At 44.0% G+C, this 27,682-nt stretch overlaps 1 protein-coding gene and 1 long non-coding RNA gene across 3 annotated transcripts in view; one reads left to right on the forward strand and one right to left on the reverse strand.

Annotated features, from left to right (window-relative positions):
- Positions 1–244, reverse strand: part of brd7 (bromodomain containing 7) — a 48,472-nt gene extending 48,228 nt beyond the window's left edge. For both annotated transcript variants that reach the window (XM_068049419.1, XM_068049418.1), the window contains exon 1: positions 52–244. In XM_068049419.1, the coding sequence (XP_067905520.1) occupies positions 52–229 (178 nt within the window). In that variant the 5' untranslated portion in view covers positions 230–244. The remainder of the gene's footprint in view (positions 1–51) is intronic.
- LOC137378922 (uncharacterized) lies at positions 1–27,682 on the forward strand. Its single transcript, XR_010976708.1, has 3 exons — positions 1–338; positions 6,089–6,141; positions 26,560–27,682. It is a non-coding gene; the product is annotated as an uncharacterized lncRNA (long non-coding RNA).

Consider the following 27,682-nt stretch of genomic DNA (forward strand, 5'->3'; position numbering starts at 1 on the left):
CTTCCCCCAGTCCTTTCCCCCCACCCCAGTTTATAGAGGAATGGCTCTTACCCTCGGCTGCGTGCTTGTCCGCCTTGTGCTTCTTGTGTTTCTTACCCATCCTGTGCGCCTCTGACACAGACAATGGAACCCCAGCCAGGCGCCGGCCGGTTGTCATCCGGCAGGAGGAGCAAGCAAGCGCAGACACATCGATCGGCCACAGAGCTCCAGCGCTAGAGACAAGATCCATCGATCAGTCACTCCCCAAACCAGGACAGCACAGAGCGGTCAAATACTCAACACGTTGAAGAATAAAGGGGGGGTCAAAGGCTTTCATTTCGGAGGTTGAAATTACAATTGTAAGTGACTGAATAACGTAAATAAAGAGGGTCACTGACCTGAAACGTTAACTGTTTCTAGCTCCACAGATGCTGCCAGACCTGCTGAGTATTTCCAGCATTTTCTGTTTTTATTATAAATAAAGAGGGATTGTTAAAGAAGGCCCATTATCCTAATAAGTAGCTTGGGAGCGAAAACCTTTGTAACCAAAACCTATGCCACACATCCAAATCATCCACAAAATTGACCTAGAGAAAAGAACAAGAAAACTAAGAAAAAGAGTTTAAAATGAGTGTTACAGTAGCCAACTGTCCTTTTAAAGTTAATATTCAAAATCAGAGGCTCACAACCTGGATGCCCAAATTATACAAGCAAAGTTAAAAATCAGAGTATTTCTGGCATAAAGGCTGAGTAATAGCTTCAACAACCTGAACAGGTTACTTCCTCTACATCAAAATATTGAAATAAATCTGCTGTCTATTTCTGCTCAGAACTTCCTACAATTGGAGGGGCATCAAGAACATTGTGGACAGAGATCCAGGCTAAGTAATCTCGCCGTAAATGCCTGTTAATCATGCACCAAAATACACCCAGAAGCTGGGTGCACTCAACATGAAAGCTACGCTGTTGTGCTATTCTCACAGCATTGTGAGTAGGAGTCAGAGTGACTATAGCCACTAACTGTGTTGCCACTGATGTTTTTAAGGAACCTAATAATGAATAAGGAAGCATCTGCCAATCAATCACTTTCGCATTCATGCAACAGGCCATGGCTGGATTGATAAAGAAAGCATATTAAATATAATGCCTCCCTATAACCTGTCAAGAAAACCCTACATGCCAAATGAGAAACATTATTTAATTGGTTGGAAACTTACATTCGACTTTTAATGGGAAAAAATGCTACAGTAATTTAAAAAAAACTAGCAGCCAAGATGGCCACTGCAATTTACATCTGAAATACCAGGAGATTTAACTGGAGACAAAAAATCTAGCAAGAAGCCCAGCCAGGACAATGGCTTGCTCTAAGTGATTGAATTACCTAAAATGGCTTCATTAGCATGGCATTCAAGGCAATCCTCACACATTGACTTTGAAAGAGCCAAATGTGAATTGGCATCCTGGGGCATGTGGAACCTTGAATTTCATTAGAAGATTCCAGAAAACCTCATTAGAAACAAAGGGGATTGAGAGAACCATCTGACCGTCTGTTCATCTCTGTAGAAACGGGGAGCTGGTACACAGACAAAGAGACAAGCAGTAACTGAGTGTGCAGCAGCAGAGGAGGCTGTGGGCTTCCCTTTCCCTCTTGCTTTCTCTCTCCCCAGAGAACATCAAGTTTGAAAGCCATCTGCGACTGGGGGACCCTCCAAGACTACAGACTGCTACAACCAGCGACTGGGGGAAGAGAGCCAACTACAAATTCTGCCTTCAGGAAAACCCTGAGCAAAGCAAGCCAGCCAAAATACACTGACCAACCGAGAACCTCAAGAGTACAGCTCCAGCATGACAATCACCGAATCATCCAACCTCAAACTGTGTATTTAACTTTTATGTATTCTGGACTTTAATCAAACCACCAAATCTATTTTTCCTTCTGTAATCTATTTGTGTGTGTGTGATTCTTGTGTGAATGTGTAAAGTATTTTTTCGTATTTTTAAATTGGGTTCTTCTTCTTCTTCTTGGCCTCCTTGTCTCGGGAGACAATGGGTAAGCGCCTGGAGGTGGTCAGTGGTTTGTGAAGCAGCGCCTGGAGTAGCTATAAAGGCCAATACTAGAGTGAGAGACTCTTCCACAGGTGCTGCAGATAAAATTGGTTGTCGGGGCTGTTTCGCAGTTGGCTCTCCCCTTGCGCTTCTGTCTTTTTTCCTGCCAACTGCTAAGTCTCTTCGACTCGCCACACATTAGCCCCGCCTTTATGGCTGCCTGCCAGCTCTGGCGATCGCTGGCAACTGACTCCCACGACTTGTGATCAATGTCACAGGACTTCATGTCGCGTTTGCAGACGTCTTTAAAGCAGAGACATGGATGGCCGGTGGGTCTGATACCAGTGGCGAGCTCGCTGTACAGTGTGTCCTTGGGGATCCTGCCATCTTCCATGCGGCTCACATGGCCAAGCCATCTCAAGTGCCGCTGACTCAGTAGGGTGTATAAGCTGGGGATATTGGCCGCCTCGAGGACTTCTGTGTTGGAGATATGGTCCTGCCACCTGATGCCAAGGATTCTCCGGAGGCAGCGAAAATGGAATGAATTGAGACGTCGCCCGGAGGCAGCGAAAATGGAATGAATTGAGACGTCGCTCTTGGCTGACATACGTTGTCCAGGCCTCGCTGCCATAGAGCAAGGTACTGAGTACACAGGCTTGATACATGTGGACTTTTGTGTTCCGTGTCAGTGCGCCATTTTCCCACACTCTCTTGGCCAGTCTGGACATAGCAGTGGAAGCCTTTCCCATGCGCTTGTTGATTTCTGCATCGAGAGACAGGTTACTGGTGATAGTTGAGCCTAGGTAGGTGAACTCTTGAACCACTTCCAGAGCGTGGTCGCCAATATTGATGGATGGAGCATTTCTGACGTCCTGTCCCATGATGTTCGTTTTCTTGAGGCTGATGGTTAGGCCAAATTCGTTGCAGGCAGCCGCAAACCTGATGATGAGATTCTGCAGACACTCTTCAGTGTGAGATGTTAATGCAGCATCGTCAGCAAAGAGAAGTTCCCTGATGAGGACTTTCCGTACTTTGGTCTTTGCTCTTAGACGGGCAAGGTTGAACAACCTGCCACCTGATCTTGCGTGGAGGAAAATTCCTTCTGAAGACTTGAACGCATGTGAGAGCAGCAGGGAGAAGAAAATCCCAAACAGTGTAGGTGTGAGAACACAGCTCTGTTTCACGCCATTCAGGATAGGAAAGGGGTCTGATGAGGCGCCACTATGCTGAATTGTGCCTTTCATATTGTCATGGAATGAGGTGATTATACTTATTAGCTTTGGTGGACATCTGATCTTTTCTAGGAGTCTGAAGAGACCATGTCTGCTGACGAGGTCAAAGGCTTTGGTGAGATCAATGAAAGCAACCTGCTCATTAATCCCATTGCTATTTGTAGACCCTCTCTGTGTCTAAATTGTTGTTCAAAAATTTCTAAATTCACTTGAAAAAGCCCTTCAAAACATTCCCACAGGGGATGCAGAGACCAAGTGGGCCCACATCAGAGACACCATCTATGAGTCAGCCATGACCACCTATGGCAAACGCGTGAAGCGGAATGCAGACTGGTTTCAATCTCACTTTGAAGAGCTGGAACCTGTCTTAGCCACTAAGCGCATTGAACTGCTGAACTACAAAAAACCCCCCAGCGAGTTAACATCCGTAGCACTTAAAACAGCCAGAAGCGCTGCACAAAGAACAGCCAGGCGCTGCGCAAATGACTACTGGCAACACCTATGCAGTCATATTCAGCTGGCCTCAGAGACCGGAAACATCAGAGGAATGTATGATGGCATTAAGAGAGCTTTTGGGCCAACCATCAAGAAGATCGCCCCGCCCTCAAATCTAAATCAGGGGACACAATCACTGACCAACGCAAGCAAATGGACTGCTGGGTTGAGCACTACCTAGAACTGTACTCCAGGGAGAATGTTGTCACTGAGAACGTCCTCAGTGCAGCCCAGCCTCTGCCAGTCATGGATGAGCTGGACGTACAGCCAACAAAATCGGAACTCAGTAATGCCATTGATTCTCTAGCCAGCGGAAAAGCCCCTGGGAAGGACGGCATTACCCCTGAAATATTTAAGAGTGCTAAGCCTGCTATACTCTCAGCACTCTACGAACGGCTTTGCCTGTGCTGGGATGAGGGAGCAGTACCACAGGACATGCGCGATGCCAATATCATCACCCTCTATAAAAATAAAGGTGACCGCGGTGACTGCAACAACTACCGTGGAATCTCCCTGCTCAGCATAGTGGGGAAAGTCTTCGATAGAGTCACTTTAAACAGGCTCCAGAAGCTGGCCGAGCATGTCTACCCTGAGGCACAGTGTGGCTTTCGAGCAGAGAGATCGACCATTGACATGGTGTTCTCCCTTCGTCAGCTACAGGAGAAATGCCGCGAACAACAGATGCCCCACACGTTGCTTTCAAATTGGGTTACAGTGTTAAGTATAATAAACTTACCTCTTTCTTGTTTAAACTCAAGGAAACTTGACTGATTGGTTCTTTCATGATCACAGTAAAGGAAAAAGGTAAAACACTCACTGAGGTGGTAAGCTCAATCACTGTTTAAAAAGAAATAAACCCTGTTGCAGTCAAATAAGAGGAAGGGCAAGAGAGGGGAGCCTGAGACCCTCTCCTCACCTGGCTGTAACAAACTCAACAGATGTTGCCAAAAATATGATGACTTCTTTCTTCTGAAATTATTGAGCATTCACTCTGGTCAGAAACTTAAATAAAACCAAAAGCATAAGGTTAACTTCCATTTAGATGCTGGTGGTACTAAGCTTTGCTTCTTTGGGACCACCACCAATGCTACAATAGCTATTGTGTTGTCTGACTGACTGTTCAGCATTAAATTATGAAGGAATCAGATCATTCTCCAGCTTTACAAACTGCTCAATTTCCATTAGAAAATACAGATCCTAGCTTCTTATCCATTCCCCTTCCCGGGCGCTTACTTAGGTTGAGCTTGATGGTTTGACAATTTGATGCCCTATTAGACCTTAAGCTGGATGTCAAGTCACCCATCTGGTCCATCATCAGGACTATTTGCTTCCACCCCACTGCTGCTAAAATCTCACCCATGCCTTTGTCACCTCCAAGTTTAACTTTTCAATCCTATCTATTGCTAATTGTTGAAGACCTATAACCCCTGTCCTCACCAATCTCCACTGGCTCTCATCTTCCAGCAGGTTGATTTGAAATTTAAATGGCCTATGTCTCCCTCCTCCTGATTATGCCATCACCTGTAGTCTTGTGTCACAACTTTCTCTCTCTCAGCTCTTCCAAATCTGTGAAAATGTGCATCTTTCCTCCTGGCTGTCCACCAGCCTTAAGATATTATGTCCTGGATTACAGAACAACTTTCTTAATTTTTTCTGCCCTGTTATATCTATCCCTATATGTCTTCAAAAGTATGCACAAAACCTATTTCTTTGGCCACATTTACGATCACCTCAAACTTTGAAGCACCTAGGGAAGTTTCACTACTTTAAATATGTGATATTATTGAAAGTTGTTGTTTGGTAGCTTTTTTGGAGTACAGCAAGGAAAGAGAGTCAAATACAAAATCCTTTCAACGCTACAGAATTACAGTACAATTCAATGCACACTATTATTTAACTAATCACTGGGATGCTGAAAAAGCACCTATATACAGTGGTACAGTGGTTAGCACTGCAGCTTCACAGCTCCAGCAACTGGGTTCGGTTCTGGGTACTGCCTGTGCAGAGTTTGCAGGTTCTCCCTGTGACCGTGTGGGTTTCTGCCAGGTGCTCTGGTTTCCTCCCACAGCCAAAGACTTGCAGGTTGATAGGTAAATTGGCCATTGTAAAATTGCCCCTAGTGTAGGTAGGTGGTAGGAGAATTGAGGGAAGGTGGGGATGTGGTAGGGAATATGGGATTAATGTAGGATTAGTATAAATGGGTAGTTGATGGTCAGCACAGACTCGGTGGGCCGAAGGGCCTGTTTCAGTGCTGTAACTCTCTATGACTCTATATATAATCTGGCATGCTATTGAACTTTAATATAATCTTATGTCAAATATGCCATTCATTGCAGGGCATGATGGATCTTCCAGAAGAGATGGTACCATTCACATGGAGGCCACAGAGGTCAGTCAATCTTCTGTTGTTTTCAAAGCTGTGGTGCATCTTAATTAATGAATTTACAGAGTTTACAGAGAAGTAATCTCACCTTTATGTAAAAGTTCTGCTCTCATGTATCATGTATTTTAAAAGTGCATGTTGTAATTTGTTACCATGTAAATACCCAATACTTGGGTGTCATTGAATACAGATGAGGAAGTCCAAATAGTCTGAAAATATACAGAAGACAAATCTTTCAGTTGGCCATGTATGTGTTACTAAGCAGGAAGGTCCCATATCAATCATTTGTTTGATCTCAGCTGGGGTAGCAGTGATGATGGACAATTCACTTTGGTATCATGTCACCCTCGTGCAATATGAACTTATGAACTATAAATATGAATTTCTAAAGTATAAACCCAAACCAGACACTTTCCTGTAAAACAGAATGGAGTTAAGAGGTCAGGTGACCTTTTCTTGCCAGTATACATGGAACTACAAGAAACCTGAGCTAATTTTCATGTCTGGACAAGTCTTGGAGAAGTCTGAAATTCCAAATGTGGTAATGGCTGCATTTCTCCATCTAATTAAAAAAACTGGACTCACAATACTGTTGCAGACTGTTCAACTCCAAACTTGAAATACAGAAAATGGGTGTGAATAACTCTATTTTATCAAGATGGTATGTGGATGAGTGATACCTGGACTCCATTGTTTGACAAAGCCCTCATCAGAAACTATTTATGAGGACAATGATCAGAGATGCTCTGGTCACATGACAGAAACTAGGTTTCTGACAAGGGGTTTTAGTAAGACACATGCTGAGCTGATAGCGATGGAAAAAAAAATCTATGCCAACAAAGGGGAAAGATCCTGCCTAAGACCACCAGCTTTAAGCCACATGTAAGCAGAGATTCAAGTTGGCCCTGAATTCTCCACCTGAGGAACCATAGCAGGGCTTCACCATTGAACCTTGACTGGCGTATAACAGGAGAAATCTGCTACTGCGAACATAAAACAACAGCAAATCCGTCCTCGTAAACCTCCATAGCTTTTCTTCAGTGGACAATAGAGGATTACAGGCTTGCATCGTTTCAAGTCTTCACCCTGGGGAAAAGCAACTGTAACAGAGAACTCTTGAAATCATAAGACCTAAATGCATGCTACTTTTATATCGCAATCTTTTCTTGAGTATGTGTGTATCTGTATGAGTGTGAGAGTGTGTAGTTGCATAGATTTGGGTTTTGAACAGTAAACATTTATTTTTCTTTTAAAACTTAAGAGAAAACTTGTCTGTTCCTGACAATTAAAGCACTCAGGAGCTAAAATACTTTTTCTAAACACGCTGCCTACGGTCAGTCAAGAGGTGAAAAGGGGGAGCCATCCCTATCATCTCGCTCCTGTCTGTAACAATCACTAGCATAGAGAATCTGTTATACTTAGTTATTTTAAACAACAATTTTGTCTTGTGTTCACAATAAAACAGTGATTTCCATGAGTAGATTGAATCTTTTAACTAAAACACACATCTTTTTACATGCTGCGCATTGGCTAGTATGCCTAGGTTTAACAGTCAAGTTGCAGAATGTTATTCATCAGAGATCATGTGGAATACCTAACAAGTTCTCCTGTCCCTGCTGAAAAGTAGAAAATATCAAACCAACAAATTGATGTTTATAGGTCAGGTTTACTTACAGGTTAATTGATACATGGATGTCAAATGATAAGCGAGATACTGAATCAATGCAATATTTAAAAATAATGAAATTAGAATCATTCTACCAGGTTTTTATATGCCTTCTTTAGATTTTGATAAGTAAATGAACTTCTGGATGAAACTGGTTTCTCTGCACACTTTCCATCTGCGATGATGTACTTGAATGATGCAAATCTTTGTTCATCATAAACTTTGGATCACCTTTAAAAATAAAACTGCACAATCAGAGCTGGTCTTCATGCCATGGGGTGTCTTTCATGTTACATCCATTTCCTTGACATAAAAGAATGAGAATTTAACAGATCTTACAACTTGTGAGATAAGGATGCCCGCTCCTTCCTCCTTATTAGCTCAGCCATCAGAGAGAGTGCCTTGATATTAGACTCAGCCACTGGGACAGGAGGCAGCATGTGGGGTACTGACTATGGGATGCTGTGTGTAGGGGAGGGGGGTGGATGGTTTGGAGGTGGGCAACTTGTGAAAAGTGGAAGCAATTTGCATGGAGTCTCCACTTCCATGTCCCCTTTCTCCATCATCCCTCTCCTGGGCCCGATGCACCTCACTGCTACCACTCTCCTGCAGCTTGGTGCAGATCAGTGAAGTGCTTGACTTGATTTCGGCAATAAGTGAAATAGGATCATCTTCATTGTTGAGTTGCAACATTCTTACCCATATTTTTTCTCTCTTTTCACACATGCAAATCCATAGACCTCGTGGATAATGGATCTATAGAGGAGCTGATTCTTGTTTACCATGCGCCAGCTCAGATACTTGCACTTCAGTTGGACAGATGGTTGGGCTTTCACCTGTTGCCCCAGCTAATTCCTCACATGCTGCTTTCTGTCCCAATGGCCGAATTTTCCCTTGCGCAAGTGCAGGTGGTGCACAACTGGGCCTGTTGTGTTTTCTTTTACTTGTGCTTACTAAGACTTCGGACATCAAGGCACTAACCATGTATCAGGGTCAGTCAACACTTAAATAGTGGGTTCCTTTATTGAGGGAAGTAGCATGGCATTACATTGTAAGAAAACATCTGTACATGTCTGGTCTGTTTGCTGATCAGCGGCATACTGAGGATGAGATTCAGTCACATGGTATGTTACATCGTTTACTGTCTGGCAAGATGTACTGAAAATGTAACCACATCCACTTAAAGGTATTTCTACAATATCCCCCTTTTTTCAAACTAAAAAGCTCCCCCTTGTAATTAAAAATAGCTATTTACAATGCAAGGAAGATGTGCACCCATGCATTGCAGAAAGATGAGCTAGAAAACTCATAGGGTTATAAGTCTCTAAATCTTTGATTTACGTGCTTTGTGAGCTCACGAGCCCCAGCTCAGTAACTGTAACGTTGGCTTGCAGTTGTTGGATCTTCTCACAGTGGTGGTATGTTTGGATGTTGTACAGAATGTGGCCTAGTCCTAGATGGAATGTATGTTGAGAATGAGGTATGCCTCTGATTTTCTCTCTGTTTCTTCTCACAGTGGGTCCACTGGATGTACTGCGCTCATGTGACCTTGGCTCTGGACAGAAATGTGTTCCTTCAGCTGGCTGCCGCATATCTTCCATGGGATGCTGAACTCTTATGTGCTGTCCTATCCTTAGATCTTGCACTTCTTTACCTGCTTTCCTGCCATGCACATTTTTCATCCTCCCCTGTTTTTCCAAAAATGCCTCTCTCCCTTTAGGAAGGGTTGAGTGATGGAAGTGAGGTAGATTTGTACCTACTGATCTGCTAAATATTCGTTACGTTAGTGAGGGTATCGTTGCGCTCAGAAGAATGGCTCTGAGGTGAAGTATAGCAATGTGTGGATTCTGCTTGGGTTTTCCTACACTTCTGAATTAGTGATTTTACCATACGAACCATTCTCTCAGCCATGCTGCTGGATCTTGGGTAGTACGGAGATGACGTAATGTGGTCAATGCCCCACTTTTGGCACATGTCCTTGAATGGCTTCCCTGTGAACTGAGGTCCGTTGTCCAATATGATCTCCCTGGGTACTCCAAATAGGCTGAAAATGGCACGTAGGTGACCATTGTGCTCAACTTATTGTGCAATTGACAGATGATAGGATACTTTGAGAAGTAGTCAGTGACAATTAAGAAATCATTGCCATAGACATGCAATAAGTTATTTATGATGGATTGGGCCATGGATGAGTAGGCACCTTGTGAGGAATGAGCAGTTCCTTTTGCTGACTTGACATGTTTACTTGGCATACCTCACACTGCTTCACTGTGACCTCAATGTTGTCTTGGATGCCTGACCAATAGACTGTTTCTCTGGCTAGTCTTCTGGTCCGATCAATGTCCATATGAGATTAGTGTAGTTGTTGTAGTATGTCACATCTCAATGCTTCCAGTATGAAGACGTGTTTACCTTAAAAATAGCTCCCCTGGATACGAACGTACATACATACGAACATACGAAGTAGGAGCAGGAGTAGGCGACTTGGCCCCTCGAGCTTGCTCTGCCATTCAATAAGATCATGGCTGATTTGATTGTAACCTCAACTCCATATTCCCGCCTACCCCCAATAAACTTTCACCCCTTTACTCATAAGAATCTGTCTACCTCGGCCTTAAAAATATTCAAAGACTCTGCTTCCACCACCTTTTGAGGAAGTTCCAAAGACCCACGACACTTTGAGGGAAAATATTTCTCATCTCTGTCTTAAATGGGTGACCCCTTATTTTTAAACAGTGACCCCTCGTTCTAGATTCTCCCACAAGGGGAAACATCCTTTCCACATCCACCCTGTAAAGACCCCCAGAATCTTATATGTTTCAATTAAGTCGCCTCTTCTAGCAAGTGCATCTCGGTATGCCCAAAACTGTCTCACGTGCTTGTGGACATCCTGAATCAAGCTTGGTCATCCTTCTGTGATCATGTTCCAAAGAAGCTGTAGTGTTGGATCATTTGCTGTCTCAACCTACAATTGTTCACATATCTGCTGTGCGAAGTTCATCAGATCCACATGGAGGATACCCTTGAGCTCCATACCTATCAAATCGGTTCATAAATCGATGTTTACTTCTGCAATCTTCACTGGATTGGGTAGCCTGCTTAGCGTATGGACGGAACCGTCAGATTGCCAGGTTTGTACCGCACGGCTCGTCGTAACCCTGTATTTTTACCAATAGGTGTTGCAGTTTCAGCAACGCGGTAGTCAGTGAGCTGCTTCCAAATCATCTCGAGCGGTTTGTGGTCTGTTTCTACAACAAATCTCTTCCCGAATAGCTATGTGTGAAAGTGCATAATTCCAAACACCAAAGCTAACCTTTCTGTCTCATGTTCGAGTAGTTTGACTGTATTGCAGACAAAGATTTCGATGCAAATGCAATGGGCTTGCCTTTCTGCAAGATACATGCTCCTAATCCTTTCTGGGATGCATCCACTTCAGGAGTAGTCATCTTTCTGAGGTCATAAAACTGTAACAACGATGTTTCCGATATCGACTTTTCAGTTCCTGGAAAAGATGTGGGTGGTTTCATGTCAAAGAAAAGGCACCACCTTCTGCAACACTTCCCCTAGAGATGATGCTTTCTGTGCAAAATTTGGGATATATAGCGATAAAAAGCTGAAGAGACCTAAACAATGTTGGAGATCCTTCTTATCTTGGGGTGTGGGCATCGCATGAACATTCTCCAGCTTGCTTGGGTCAGGATGAATACCTGCACTTGAGTAGTGACCCAAAAGAGTTGATTTGTTGTACATTGAACTGGCCCTTCTTTGTGTGCTGCTTGCATCAGGAGATGTAGATTTCTGTCAGGCTCCTGTTTCATCCTTACCACTACGGCAATGCATATGCAACCTGGTACTGTACAAGTAATATCCATAAGCGCCTGAAAGAGATTGTGGCTAATTGACAGCTCAGAAGGAAGATGTTGAAAACAATACTGACCGAATGGGGTATGGAACGTAATGTAATTACGATAGAATGTAATTATAACCTGTCATCGTGGACGATTGCAGGTCTACCAGTGTGCCAAGGTCCGGAGGCAAACCAGTATCGGAAAATACGCATATCACATCCATCAGTGATCTAACAGTACAGTACCCAGTTTGCCTGTGGTCCATTGGAACCTTTGCACAACTCCTCACAGCTCCTTCAGCCTTTACTCTTTTGCATTGTTTCTGCCAATGACCCTTCATGCCGCATGCTTTTCAGAAATCAAAGAAAGCTGGACAACTCTTTGGCATGTGTAGAAGTTCACATCTGTTACTAGGCTTCCCAGGCTCGGATACTCTCGTTAGTATATTCACTGTTGAGGTTGAACATAGACCTTGTCGGCTGTGTCAACCCGCAATGATGGCATCATATTTGTGTCTGTCCTTAAGCAATTCGTCAATGCTGGAACCTTTGGGTTTATCTAGCAGGTCTTTCTGAAATGCATCAATCGGTGTGAATGCACGTACCAGCAGAGCGATTCTTTCTGCTAGCTCGGCGTTTGAAAAGTCGCAGTTTGCACCCTTTTCCCTGCACCTACGAATAAAATGGTCATTGGACTCATGGGGTTGCTGACAAAATGCCATAAACTGTATCAGGGGAAAACAGCAGCAGCCAGAGCAGTGGCACCACGGCTGGCACTGTTGTTCAGCAGGGAGGGACAAAGCACAGAAGAGTAATAGTTATAGGGGACTCTATAGTCAGGGGCACAGATAGGCACTTCTGTGGACATGAAAGAGACTCCAGGATGGTATGTTGCCTCCCTGGTGCCAGGGTCAAGGATGTCTCTGAACGGACAGGGGGCATTCTGAAGGGGGAGGGTGAACAGCCAGAGGTTGTGGTACACATCGGTACCAACAACATAGGCAGGAAGAGTGATGAGGTCCTGCAGGGGGAGTTTAGGGAGTTAGGCAGAAAGTTAAAAAACAGGACCTCTAGGGTTGTAATCTCTGGATTACTCCCTGTGCCACGTGCCAGTGAGGCGAGAAATAGGAAGATAGTGCAGCTAAACACGTGGCTGAGCAGCTGGTGTAAAAGGGAGGGTTTCAGATATCTGGACCATTGGGCTCTCTTCAGGGACAGATGGGACCTGTACAAGAAGGACGGGTTGCATCTAAACTGGAGGGGCACTAATATCCTGGCTGCAAGGTTTGCCAGCGTCACACGGGAGGGTTTATACTAGTGTGGCAGGGGGGTGGGAACCGGAGCATTAGGACAGCTAGTGAAATAAATGAGGAGGACATAGTAAATAAGGCCAGTAGGACTAAGAGGAAGAGCAGGCAGGGAGATGTTGCTGAGCACAGCGGGACTGGTGGTCTGAAGTGCATTTGTTTCAATGCGAGAAGTATAACAGGTAAGGCAGATGAACTTAGAGCTTGGATTAGTACTTGGAACTATGATGTTGTTGCTATTACAGAGACTTGGTTGAGGGAAGGGCAGGATTGGCAGCTAAATGTTCCAGGCTTTAGAAGCTTCAGGCGGGATACAGGGGGATGTAAAAGGGGTGGGGGAGTTGCATTACTGGTTAAGGAGAATATCACAGCTGTACTGCGGGAGGACACCTCAGAGGGGTCATGCAGCGAGGCAATATGGGTGGAGCTCAGGAATAGGAAGGGTGCAGTCACGATGTTGGGGGTTTACTACAGGCCTCCCAACAGCCAGTGGGAGGTAGAGGAGCAGATTTTGGAAAGATGTAAAGGTAACACGGTTGTGGTGGTGGGCGATTTTAACTTCCCCTATATTTACTGGGACTCACTTAGTGCTAGGGGCTTGGATGGGGCAGAATTTGTGAGGAGCATCCAGGAGGGCTTCTTGAAACAGTCTGTAGATAGTCCAACTAGGGATGGGGCCATTCTGGACCTGGTATTGGGGAATGGGCCTGGCCAGGTGGTTGAAGTTTCAGTGGGGGAGCATTTCGGGAGCAGTGACCATAATTCCATACGTTTTAAGGTACTTGCGGATAAGGATAAGAGTAGTCCTCGGGTGAAGGTGCTAAATTGGAGGAAGGCTAATTATAACAATATTTATTTATTTATTTAGAGATACAGCACTGAAACAGGCTCTTCGGCCCACCGAGTCTGTGCCGACCATCAACCACCCATTTTATACTAATCCTACACTAATCCCATATTCCTACCACATCCCCATATTAGGCAGGAACTGAAGAATTTAGATTGAGGGTGGCTGTTTGAGAGTAAATCAACATCTGACATTTGGGAGTCTTTCAAACGTCAGCTGATTAGAATCCAGGACCAGCATGTTCCTGTGAGGAAGAAAGACAAGTTTGGCAAGTTTTGGAAAGCTTGGATAACATGGGATATTGTGAGCCTTGTCAAAAAGAAAAAGGAAGCATTTGTAAGTGCTGGAAGGCTAGGAACAGATGAAGCACTTGAGGAATATAAAGACATTAGGAAGGAACTTAAGCAAGGAGTTAGGAGGGCTAAAAGGGGTCATGAAAAGTCATTGGCAAACAGGATTAAGGAAAATCCCCAGGCTTTTTATACATATATAAAGATCAAGAGGGTAACCAGGGAAAGGGTTGGCCCACTCAAGGACAGAGATGGGAATCTATGTGTGGAGCCAGAGGAAATGGGCGAGGTGCTAAATGAGTACTTTGCATCAGTATTCACCAAAGAGAAGGACTTGGTGGATGATGAGCCTAGGGAAGGGAGTGCAGATAGTCTCAGTCATCTCATTATCAAAAAGGAGGAGGTGTTGGGTGTCTTAGTTTAGAGATACAGCACTGAAACAGGCCCTTCGGCCCACCGAGTCTGTGCCGACCATCAACCACCCATTTATACTAATCCTACACTAATTCCATATTCCTACCACATCCCCACCTGTCCCTATATTCCCCTACCACCTACCTATACTAGGGTCAATTTATAATGGCCAATTTACCTATCAACCTGCAAGTCTTTGGCTGTGGGAGGAAACCGGAGCACCCGGAGGAAACCCACGCAGACACAGGGAGAACTTGCAAACTCCACACAGGCAGTACCCAGAATTGAACCTGGGTCTCTGGAGCTGTGAGGCTGTGGTGCTGCAAAGCATTAAGGTAGATAAGTCCCCAGGGCTTGGAGGGCCGAATAGCCTGTTTCTGTGCTGTACTGTTCTTTGTTCTATCTAGGGATGCGAAAATTAATTTGGACTCTTAACTGGTCTTCTAGAGTTGTCCAGATTTTCTTCGGATTCCTTGGGTCCTCTTCTGTGAGCCCAGATGTATTTAATTGATATAGGACTTCATTTCCAATTGCAATACGGGTTATGATAGCCTGCTTATCTGGCTCAGAGACACCAGGTCGACGAAACAAAGCTTTGTTCTTTGTTTGAACAGCATGAACTCCGACAAATAAATCGGCTGCTTTCCAATTGATGCTGGAAAATTTTTGCAATAATTTTTCCGGTTTTCAGGACTTTCATGCTGCTTTCTGTGTTTTAAAACGATGTCCCTGTCATCTTGCTGCTCAGGGTAAAGGCCAACTACCCGACCCGAACCCTGATGGGACCCGACGAAATGCGTCGGGATCGGGTCGGGTCGCTCTTCTGGGTCCGTCTTTCGGGCTCGAGTCAGGTCAGGCTGGGTCCAGGTCGGACACACACAGTACTCCACAATACTCCGCAGACACTGAGTCTGTGCAGTGAGCGAGTGAGCGCCTCTATGACGTCAGCACGCTCATGCTGCAGCTGTGCAGCTTCCTTCCATTCCATCCATCCAAAAGTGCTAAGTACAGTGAGTGCACTATGGTCGGGTCAGGGATGGGTCAGGCGCGGGAAAAAAATCGAAGGACTCGGGCCAGGTCTTTTCCCCCAGACCCAAGCGGGCCTTTAGCTCAGGGGCCTGAATGCTGCAGTGATTGTTGATGCTGCAGTTCCTCAGCTTGCCACACTTTGTCCGATTGCTAAAGCACTAGTTAAGATGGGTGGCGCTGTTGTCACTTTCGCATACTTTTTCCTGACTCCGCCCACGAAGCTCAGTTGTGTCAGGAATGCACCATGATGCTTACATAGTCTGTAATGGCGATGCAGGGTTTTCCCTGACTTTTACTTTCGTTTTCGCTGTTAACTTTCGTGACCCTTCTTAACCCAATTTCAACAATGGTTCCGATTTCCCATGCTGTCGATACATCCTGCTGCCCGTGTCCCTGAACCTCACCTTCCCTAGCTGAGCACTACCCGGCGCTATGCCTCTTGTCACGTGGTGCCAATTTGTTAATACTTACAGAACTCGCTGCATAGCAGTCTTTGGTTTTTACATCACACTCTTTGTCAACTGTGTGGTTTTTACTCCAAAGCTCATTATTGCTTACCAGCCGCTTCCAGTTTCTCCACTATCGATCTTTCCACGCTATGCACGGTGAACTTAGATTTTGAGAATCTTCAAGTCTTGAATTCTTCAAATCTTCACCACCACTGGCTGATGTTGTATTTGGTCAGCTCTAAAATGCAAAAAATATCCACCGCTGCTGTCAAATTGTGTTTTCTTTTCCTTGTGCTTACTAAGACTTTGGACATCAAAGCACTAACCACGCATCAGGGATCAGTTAAAACTTAAATAGTGGGTTCATTTATTGAAGGTAGTAGCATGGCATTACAAAGAACAAAGAACAGTTACAGCACAGGAACAGGCCATTCGGCCCTCCAAGCCTGCGCCGATCTTGATGCCTGCCTAAACTAAAACCTTCTGCACTTCCGGGGTCCGTATCCCTCTATTCCCTTCCTATTCATGTATTTGTCAAGATGCCTCTTAAACGTCTCTATGGTACCTGCTTCCACCACCTCCCCCGGCAACAAGTTCCATGCACTCACCACCCTCTGTGTAAAGAACTTGCCTCACACATCCCCTCTAAACTTTGCCCCTCTCACCTGAAACCTATGTCCCCTAGTAACTGACTCTTCCACCCTGGGAAAAAGCTTCTGACTATCCACTCTGTCCATGCCGCTCATAACTTTGTAAACCTCTATCATGTCACCCCTCCACCTCCGTCATTCCAGTGAAAACAATCCGAGTTTATCCAACCTCTCCTCATAGCTAATGCCCTCCAGACCAGGCAACATCCTGGTAAATCTCTTCTGTACCCTCTCCAAATCCTCCACATCCTTCTGGTAGTGTGGTGACCAGAATTGCACGCAATATTCCAAGTGTGGCCTAACTAAATTCTGTACAGCTGCAGCATGACTTGCCTATTTTTATACTCTATGCCCCGACCGATGAAGGCAAGCATGCCGTATACCTTCTTGACTACCTTATCCACCTGCGTTACCACTTTCAGTGACCTGTGGACCTGTACGCCCAGATCTCTCTGCCTGTCAATACTCCTAAGGGTTCTGCCTTTTAATGTATACTTCCCACCTACATTAGACCTTCCAAAATGCCTTACCTCACATTTGTCCGAATTAAACTCCATCTGCCATTTCTCCGCCCAAGTCTCCAACCGATCTATATCCTGCTGTATCCTCTGACAATCCTCATCACTGTCCGCAACTCCACCAACCTTTGTGTCGTCCGCAAACTTACTAATCAGACCAGCTACATTTTCGTCCAAATCATTTATATATACTACAAACAGCAAAGGTCCCAGCACTGATCCCTGCGGAACACAACTAGTCACATCCCTCCATTCAGAAAAGCACCCTTCCGCTGCTACCCTTTGTCTTCTATGACCGAGCCAGTTCTGTATCCATCTTGCCAGCTCCCCTCTGATCCCATGTGACTTCACCTTTTGTATCAGTCTGCCATGAGGGACCTTGTCAAAGGCTTTACTGAAGTCCATATAGATAACATCCACTGCCCTTCCTTCATCAATCATCTTTGTCACTTCCTCAAAAAACTCAATCAAATTAGTGAGGCACGACCCCCCCGCTTCACAATCCCATGCTGCCTCTCGCTTATAAGTCCATTTGTTTCCAAATGGGAGTAAATCCTATCCCGAAGAATCCTCTCTAATAATTTCCCTACCACTGACGTAAGGCTCACCGGCCTATAATTTCCTGGATTATCCTTGCTACCCTTCTTAAACAAAGGAACAACATTGGCTATTCTCCAGTCCTCTGGGACCTCACCTGTAGCCAATGAGGATGCAAAGATTTCTGTCAAGGCCCCAGCAATTTCTTCCCTTGCCTCCCTCAGTATTCTGGGGTAGATCCCAACAGGCCCTGGGGACTTATCTACCTTAATGCTTTGCAAGACACCCAACACCTCCTCCTTTTTGATAATGAGACTATCTACACTCCCTTCCCGAGGCTCATCATCCACCAAGTCCTTCTCCTTGGTGAATACTGATGCAAAGTACTCATTTAGTACCTCACCCATTTCCTCTGGCTCCACACATAGATTCCCTTCTCTGTCCTTGAGTGGGCCAACCCTTTCCCTGGTTACCCTCTTGCTCTTTATATATGTATAAAAAGCCTTGGAATTTTCTTTAATCCTATTTGCCAATGACTTCTCATAACCCCTTTTAGCCCTCCTGAATCCTTGCTTAAGTTCCTTCCTACTGTCTTTATATTCTTCAAGGGATTCGTCTGTTTTTAGCCTTCCAGCCCTTACGAATGCTTCCTTTTTCTTTTTGACAAGGCTCACAATATCCCGCGTTATCCAAGATTCCAGAAATTTGCCAAACTTATCCTTCTTCCTCACAGGAACATGCTGGTCCTGGATGCTAATCAACTGACATTTGAAAGACTCCCACATGTCAGATGTTGATTTACCCTTAAACAGCCGTCCCCATTCTAAATTCTTCAGTTCCTGCCTAATATTGTTATAATTAGCCTTCCCTCAATTTAGCACCTTCACCCGAGGACTACTTTTATCATTATCCACAAGTACCTTAAAGCTTATGGAATTGTGGTCACTGTTCCCGAAATGCTCCCCTACTGAAACTTCGACCACCCGGCAGGGCTCATTCCCCAATACCAGGTCCAGTATGGCCCCATCCCTAGTTGGACTATCTACGTATTGTTTCAAGAAGCCCTCCTGGATGCTCCTAACAAATTCTGCCACATCCAAGCCCCTAGCACTAAGTGAGTCCCAGTCAATAAAGGGGAAGTTAAAATCACCCACCACTACAACCCTGTTACCTTTACATCTTTCCAAAATCTGTCTACATATCTGCTCCTCTACCTCTCGCTGGCTGTTGGGAGGCCTGTAGTAAACCCCCAACATTGTGACTGCACCCTTCCTATTCCTGAGCTCCACCCATATTGCCTCGCTGCATGACACCTCCGAGGTGTCCTCCCGCAGTACAGCTGTGATATTCTCCTTAACCAGTAATGCAACTCCCCCACCCCTTTTACATCCCCCCCTATCCCGCCTGAAGCTTCTAAATCCCGGAACATTTAGCTGCCAATCCTGTCCTTCCCTCAACCAAGTCTCTGTAATAGCAACATCATAGTTCCAAGTACTAATCCAAGCTCTAAGTTCATCTGCCTTACCTGTTATACTTCTTGCATTGAAACAAATGCACTTCAGACCACCAGTCCCGCTGTTCTCCGCAACATCTCCCTGCCTGCTCTTCCTCTTAGTCTTACTGGCCTTATTTACTAGTTCCCCTTCATTTATTTCACTTGCTGTCCTACTGCTCTGGTTCCCACCCCCCTGCCACACTAGTTTAAACCCTCCCGAGTGACGCTAACAAACCTCACAGCCAAGATATTTGTGCCCCTCCAGTTTAGATGCAACCCCTCCTTCTTGTACAGGTCCTATCTGTCCCTGAAGAGATCCCAATGGTCCAGATGTCTGAAACCCTCCCTTCTACACCAGCTGTTCAGCCATGTGTTTAGCTGCACTATCTTCCCATTTCCCGCCTCACTGGAACGTGGCACAGGGAGTAATCCCGAGATTACAACCCTAGAGGTCTTGTTTTTTAACTTTCTGCCTAACTCCCTAAACTCCCCCTGCAGGACCTCATCACTCTTCCTGCCTATGTTGTTGGTACCGATGTGTACCACAACCTCTGGCTGTTCACCCTCCCCCTTCAGAATGCCCCCTGTCCGTTCAGAGACATCCTTGACCCTGGCACCAGGGAGGCAACATACCATCCTGGAGTCTCTTTCACGTCCACAGAAGCGCCTATCTGTGCCCCTGACTATAGAGTCCCCTATAACTATTGCTCTTCTGCGATTTGTCCCTCCCTGCTGAACAACAGTGCCAGCCGTGGTGCCAGTGCTCTGGCTGCTGCTGTTTTCCCCTGATAGGCCATCCCCCCCAACAGTATCCAAAACGGTATACTTGTTAGAGAGGGGGATAGCCACAGGGGATTCCTGCACTGACTGCCTGCCCCTTCTAGTGGTCACCCAGCTATCTGCCTGTACCTTGGGTGTAACCACTTCTCTAAAACTCCTGTCTATGACACTTTCTGCCACTTGCATGCTCCCAAGTACATCCAGTTGCTGCTCCAACCGATCCATGCGGTCTGTGAGGAGCTGCAACTGGGTACACTTCCTGCAGATGTAGTCGTCCGGAACGCTGGAAGCGTCACGGACTTCCCACATCTCACAGGTGAAGCACTTCACCCCTCTAACTGTCATTTCTAGCACTAATTAGTTAATTAATATAAAATAAATAAATACTTATTAAATCCTTACTAAATTGTTATAATTAACTATATGGTCCCTAGTGCTAGATTTCTACAATAAATACTAAATGCTAACTAAATACAGTAATCTCCTCCCTCTGGTTTAGTTACTGTACTTATTAATTAGTTAATTAAGGGTTTTAATCAATTTTTACCAATGTTTTATTTTCAAATTGAGTACAAATTCCCTACCAGCCAATCAGGTCACAGCTTTCCTGTGACGTCACTTTTCAGTTTTTTTTTTAACCAGAGGTAAGTTTTTTATACTTACCGGTCTGGAACTCCGCCCTCCGAGTCTTCTCCGTGAATGTAGGCCGCGAATCCCCGAGGTAAGTTTTTATACTTACCGGTCCGGAACTCCGCCCTCCGAGTCTTCTCCAAGAATGTAGGCCGCGAATCCCCGAGGTAAGTTTTTATACTTACCAATCCGGAACTCCGCCCTCCGAGAGAAAATCTGAACATGTTTGGTCTGTTTGCTGATCAACAGCATTCTGAGGATGAGACTCAGTCACATCATTTCCTCTCCAGCACGGTGTACTGAAAATGTAACCACATCCACTTAAAGTGAACTACAACAGGGCTCTCTTGGGTTCCAAAACCGAGAGATCATGAACCAAGAGCAGAAAGTGCTGAAAATACTCAGCAGGTCAGGCAGCATCTGTGGAGAGAGGAGCAGAGTTAACATTTCAGGTCTGTGACCTTTCATCAGAACTGGCAAAGTTTAGAAAAGTATTAGGTTAAAAGCAAGCAAAGTGATTAATCTCTCTTGCTCTCTGCCCTATCACACACCTTTCCTTTTGTTCCCTTCCCCACCACCTACACCCCCCCCCCCCTTCACTTGCTCACTTTTCTAACCTTTGCCAGTTCTGATGAAAGGTCACAGACCTGAAAGTTAACTCTACTTCTGTTTCCACAGATGCTGCCAGACCTGCTGAGTATTTCCAGCATTTTCTGTTTTTATTTCAGATTTCCAGCATCTGTAGTATTTTGCTTTTATCAACCAAGAGCATCTCAGCAGTCAGAGCTAGGATCTGAGCAGCCTGCCTCTACCTCAGCTGAATGCACAGGGATTGTGCCATGTAGGAACAGTAGGAAAAAGAAAGCAAAGCTTTGTAGTTCAAGAGTATGGTCATGGATGTATGACAAAATGCTATGTTGTGAAGTTTCTGTTCTTCAGTAGAATTAATTAATTTGCATCTCTTTCCCATGTTGCCCATGGCTGGTAAATAGAAACATAGTAGCAGGAATGGGCCATTTAACCTCTCGAACATATTCCACCATTCAATGAGATCATGACTGATCTGTGACCTAACTCCATATACCCATCTTTGTTCCATATCCCTTAATACCTTTGGTTAACAAAAATCAATCTTGATATAAAATTAACAATTGATCTAGCATCAATTGCCTTTTGCAGAAGAGAGTTCCAAACTTCTACCACCCATTGTGTTTAGAAGTGTTTCCTAATTTCACTTAAAAAGTCTGGCTCCAATTTTTAGACCATTGTCACGCCCACGAGAAGTGCAGAAATGAAAATATAGAACAAAACTGAAGAGTTCTAAAAAATTGGAACAATTTAAAAAAGACTGGCGCGTGTGCTGTCAACAAAATGGAGGACAAGACACATGACCCTCAGCATCTCTTGCATTCAAATCCACATCCGTGTTTACTAAGACTGAAAACCAATTAAGCCCTGTCTGCATGGAAATGCGACAGATAATCACACCTGGATGTGAGCTATGCTCAAAAACAATGAGACAGGACCTTTCTCAGGCTTCTCATTTCTGAATAACTTCCATTACAATGGACTGTAAACCATCCTCAAATTCTCAGAATCAGGCCATCATCAAAGCCATTATACAGCCCAGCTAGGACTGAAACCTGAAGTCAAATGGGTGAAGCCTTGTAAAATTCACCTTAAAAGGTAATCATTTTGAGGAACAAAGGGGGCGTCTTTTGAGGACAGGATGAGAGACACCATCATCAGTCTGGTCTGTCCTCAGCTGCACATCATCTTGAATTCCAGCAAGGCTGACAGAGAGACAGAGAGAGAAAGGGAGAGAGATTGGTTTCAGCCAATACAGTTGAACTCTGCTGAGACAAGTTGGAAGCAAGCTACAGCAGAGACAAGAAAACTTTGTAAAGATGACTTTTCTACCGAAGAGAATTGACCTACGACATCAGCACCGTCTTCAACCCAATGTGCACCGCCAAGAGACTGCAACAGCCTAATGAATACCAGACCACCAGCAAACAGGCCTGTAACTTTAAAATTCACACGCCGAGGGGATCCCACAGGTTATTCTTGAAACAACAGACTTTTACAACCTGAACTCTGAACACCTCTTCCTCTGGACTTTTCTATCTATCTTCTCTTGAGAGTGCCTGTGAGAGTGAATGCATGCGATCATTTTGGGATTTGTTTAAAATAAATAGCTCTCTTTTTTTTACTTATGAGAAAACCTATAATTTGTTTGTTTACTTGACTCTAAAGACACTGCGGGGTTATAGCATTATTTTAACACATGATTGTGGTCAGTTGGGAGGTGAGCAGTGGGTACCACCCACACCCCTTACCACCTGTCCATAACTATGCTTCCCAGTTCTGAACGCTCATACCTGTAGAAATAGTTTATTTCTATCTGCCCTGTCTTGTTCCCCTCAATATCTTGGAAACTTTGATCAAATCATCCCTTAACCTTCTAAATTCCTGGGAATTCAACCCTAGTTTGTTAATCTCTCCTCATTGCATAACCCTTGGAGTCCGGGTATCATTCTGGTAAATCTATTCTGCACTCTCTCCATGCTAAAACATCCTTCCTAAGGTGTGGTGGTCAGAACTGCTCGCAGCACTCCAGGTGTAGTTTAACCAGAGTTTTGAATAGCTGAAGCATGGCTTCTATTCCCCTGTGTTCTGGTCCTTGGGATATAAAGGCCAGCATTTCATTAGCCTTTTTGATTATTTTTTTGTACCTGTTCATGACTTTTTAATGGTCTTTGTACCTGGACACCAAGTCTCTTTGGATCTCAACTGATCCTAGTTTTTCATTTAGGAAGTGTCCTGTTCTATCTTTTCCACTCCCTTCCACTTGCCTGATGATGAATGGGATTACATGAATTAATGGAGACCAATGGGGAGATGTGTAATAGGTGCTTGTTTTTTGCAGGACTAATTTATGTCAGTGGCATAGAGTGGTCGGGGAGAGAGGGTGCTGCATGTGGTTCTGACATCCGTTCACTGGTGCAACTTTAATGAACCATGCATTAATAAGGATGTGCAGAGTGCAGCACACCACCACTATTCTGGACACTCTGGCTGGTGCATCTCCAGATATGTCCAGGCACATGAAGAGCATCTTCAGCATGCTGATGGTTTGCTCAATGACACATCTGGTGGCTATGTGGCTTTCATTGTACCACTCTTGGGCTTCATTAGTTGTGTTCCTCATGAGTGTCTTCAGTCAAGTTTTAAGTGGGTATCCCTTGTCTCCTAGCAGTTTACTTCCAGGTCCAAAGACGTCAGGGAGCTTAAACTACCTCAAGACGAAAGCATCACGGAAAGCTCCTTGGAAATTTTATGCACATGTGCATAAATATCTTTTAGCCATTGCACACCAGCTGCACATTGATGGTATGGAAGCCTTGTGGTTCATGAATACTGCTGGTTGATCTGGGGGTGTGTGAATTACCATGTGTGCATTCAACATGCAAACCTGAGTGCCCGCTCATTCCGACTGACGTCATCACAGACAAACTTCACTCATCAGTAGCCTGCCTTATGCATTTGTGTGCTGCCGACTGAAAGATGCTGGAAGTATCCGGAGGCAACAAAATTGAGGGTGGTGGTCGCTTTGACAGCCACTAGTAATGCAAAGCCATCAGGTCCAGCAGGGACCAGTCTTCTAGGAGGCTTCAGATGTCTGCCACCACCTGATGTGACAACCTGAGCCTCTGGAAACACTGTTGTTCTGCTAGGTCAATGAAGATGAGCCTCTGCCTGTACACCCTGTTTTACGGGTTGTGCCTCCCTTGAAGTGCACCCCTCTGTGCTGTCCAGCTGCAGGTCTGTCAACAGCAAGTTATGCTATTTCCGGCTTCCAGACGTGCTCACATACTTGCTGACTTTTACCCTCACCCCCTCCTCCCATACCTGAATACATGTGCTCCTTTATGTTAAAATTTCCCTTATAAACATCATCTATTCCAATGTCTTCCAATCTACATTGTTATGAGAGTGCTTCTATTAAAAAAAAATGTTTGTAAGGACTCAGTTAAATTGTGGAAATGGATTAATTTGGAAGTCTGAAAAAAACGCTGAACTTCGTTTTTTTCACTGGGGTCATTGAGAAGACACTTGACTGTGAAAACAATTACTGGAAGAATCAAGGAATGTTAAAAACAACCTTTACTGGAGATCATTTGCCTTAAGATAAATAAACAACAGGAACCTTGGACTAAGGGGAGATGTTTACAGAGAAGCCACATGTCAAGGTTTATGGAGGTCAGGATGTTGACTTTCTGTTTGGGGTTTGGATATTGTTTTCAGTTCAGTTGGGGTGTGAACTGTTTTTAAGACAGTTGAAGATCAGGCTGCCGAGTAAAAAACACCTAACTCATCTCTTTCCTCCTGTCGCTGAAAAAACCCTGCATCTTCAGTGTGATAACTGAAACTGTTGATGCCACATTTATCCTGAGAAGCTGGAAAAAACCTGTCAGATTAATTCTCAACATCGCCTGAAAAGAATTGCTCCAGAAAAGATCCCAGTGACCCGTCTACATGTACTCAGATGCCAGATCAAAAGGGACAACTGACGTAGAACCATAGAAAAAGTACAGCACTGAAGGAGGCTATTCAACCCATCGTGCCCGCACTGGCTAAACAAACTAACTGCCCAAACTAGTCCCACCTTCCAGCACCTGGTCCATAGCCCTGCAGGTTACAGCACTTCAGGTACATGTCCAGGTACCTTTTTAAAAGAATTGAGGGTCTCTGCCTCCACCACCATTCCTGACAGAGAATTCCAGACACCCACCACCCTCTGGGTGAAAAAGTTTCCCCTCATATCCCCTCTAATCCTTCCACCAATCACCGTAACCATTGATATCATTTTGGAGTCCACGGCTTTCCTCCTCACTATCAACTACATGGCCAATTTTTGTGCCTTCAGCAAATTTCCCGATCATGCCTCCCACATTTTAAGTTCAATTCATTAATATATACCACTGTGGAACGCCACTGGAAACCGCTTTCCATTCGCAAAAACATCTGTCAACTACTACCCATCTACATCTTTCCATATCTTTTTTGCTCTTCAAGAATTAGCAAGTATTTGGCCAAGGTTTTTTTGTAACAGAGTTCGGCAGAGAGAATTTCTTTATTCTTTTCAGTGTGTGAGCTTGTGTGTTTACTTACTTGTGTGTGTGGATTTAAAAGAGGAACCTTTGTATTTCAATCTGTGTTAATTCTTTGCTTCTTTACTGGATAAGTCTTGTTTTTGTAATAAACTGATAATTTTGTTGTTTATTAAAGAAACCTGGTTGGTGTATTTTATTCTGGGATAAAGAGTAGAATATATGATTTACTGTATCGGTAACTGGGTAAACATTTTAAAATATATGACCTGTGGAGAAATGGGACTAGACAAGACAGTGCACTCCTCCCATCTCGGTCATAACAACATAAGTTAACATTTCTACCAGGTTCTTCTAACCATCAAATAATTTTTGATTTAAATAGTATCTCAACAAAGGCAATAAAAGACAGAACACCCATGTACAATACTTTTCTATTGAATACACATTGATAAGATACGATTGTGTAGCTGGTTATATGTATTGATCAATGATGTAGAAGAAGAGTCCTGCTGAGGCTAATTTTTAAATGAAATTTATTCTAATTATCGGGCATTGCATAAAATAAAGCACAGAAATATCCCCATTTTACATGAGGGAAAAAATAGGCTAAATTATCAATCTAGCTTGGTATAAAGTAAGCCATGTTGGAAGGAGACATGTAAGCATATTGAAAGAAGACAACATTGGGCCACCGCTGCTCATGGAATTCTATCTCAGCACGAGCCATTGGCTTCAGGAGAGATAGAATATGGGAAATCAGTTGGAGAAGAAAAAAGATGCAGCACTTCTGTAAGTCTTCATAAATCAAACAGAATTATAAAGATCATGATGATTTTTCTTTTGTGCAGGAATGAAGTGAATACGGTTTGCCTGAGTACTGCATCTGGAAACAAAATGAATGTGATCTCAAGGTAAATTAACTTTATGGATGGCAATATTGATAAAAGGTAAAATTACAATCTTTCAGCACACTCTTGAAATTGAACCTGGGACCTTCCTGATGTGTCGTTAAAAATTGCACACTGAATAAATTCACTGATAATCGAGGAAACTAGATGGATGTTTGAGGAGAGTACACTTATATTGGAGTTTCAAGGTCACTGTCAAACTTTTCTGAGTATTACATAGAGGTGAGGAGAATTCGTGAAGATTTCTAGGCAACAAACCTCCAGAGCTGAGCTATTCAGTTGGAATATCTAGAGTTACTTTTATGAAACTCATGCTCTGCAACAGAGTAATTCAGTAAAGTGATCACTTTATTTTGTACTGTAATATTTGATCTTTCAGTACTATGTGGATCTTGTTTCAAATTATTGAAAACTTAATATACAGTGTAGACAATTATGTGACTATTCAGTGTGTTATTGTTTTTATTGCCATTGCTGGATCCTTAGAAACATGAACTGTATAGAGAGATTGGTTCTTTGTTCACTCCAGTGTGTCTGAGTCGATTGTTAAAAGTCAGCTTCTCTTGCATGTATGTTTCTTCCCCTCATGGTGGCGCTGTGAGACAATCATACAGAGATCTGTTTTGAAATAAATCCCATCAGTTGTGGATCCCGACAGAAATGACAAATGAGAATGTACTAAAATCAAAGAAGGAAAGATCATAGGAGTCAAATTAAATGAAATTTGTATAATCTGGCCTAGTGAAGCTTGTTTCACTTCAAAAAAGAAAAAAGCTTGGTGATTTCCCAGAAACATGTGCGAAATGTGGTTTCATTTTAAAACTAATGCTAAAAGAAATACCTGTGATCTAATGATCATCACCAACTCTTTATTTTTTTCTCTTTTTCTCATTTCCTGCCTTCAACATGTTGACTCGTGTTGTGGTGCGATGCAAGAGCACCAGCAGCTCTCCTAGACGTAATCCTGCCGAGGAATAATCCTTCCTCTTGAAGAGTAAATCTGAAGCTTTTAATTTTTATGCTAATTGTGTTGTAAATAAATGTATTAATATTTAAGCTTTAA

This window comes from Heterodontus francisci, chromosome 17 (assembly GCF_036365525.1).
Source record: "Heterodontus francisci isolate sHetFra1 chromosome 17, sHetFra1.hap1, whole genome shotgun sequence".
NCBI classification, from domain to species: Eukaryota; Metazoa; Chordata; class Chondrichthyes; order Heterodontiformes; family Heterodontidae; genus Heterodontus; species Heterodontus francisci.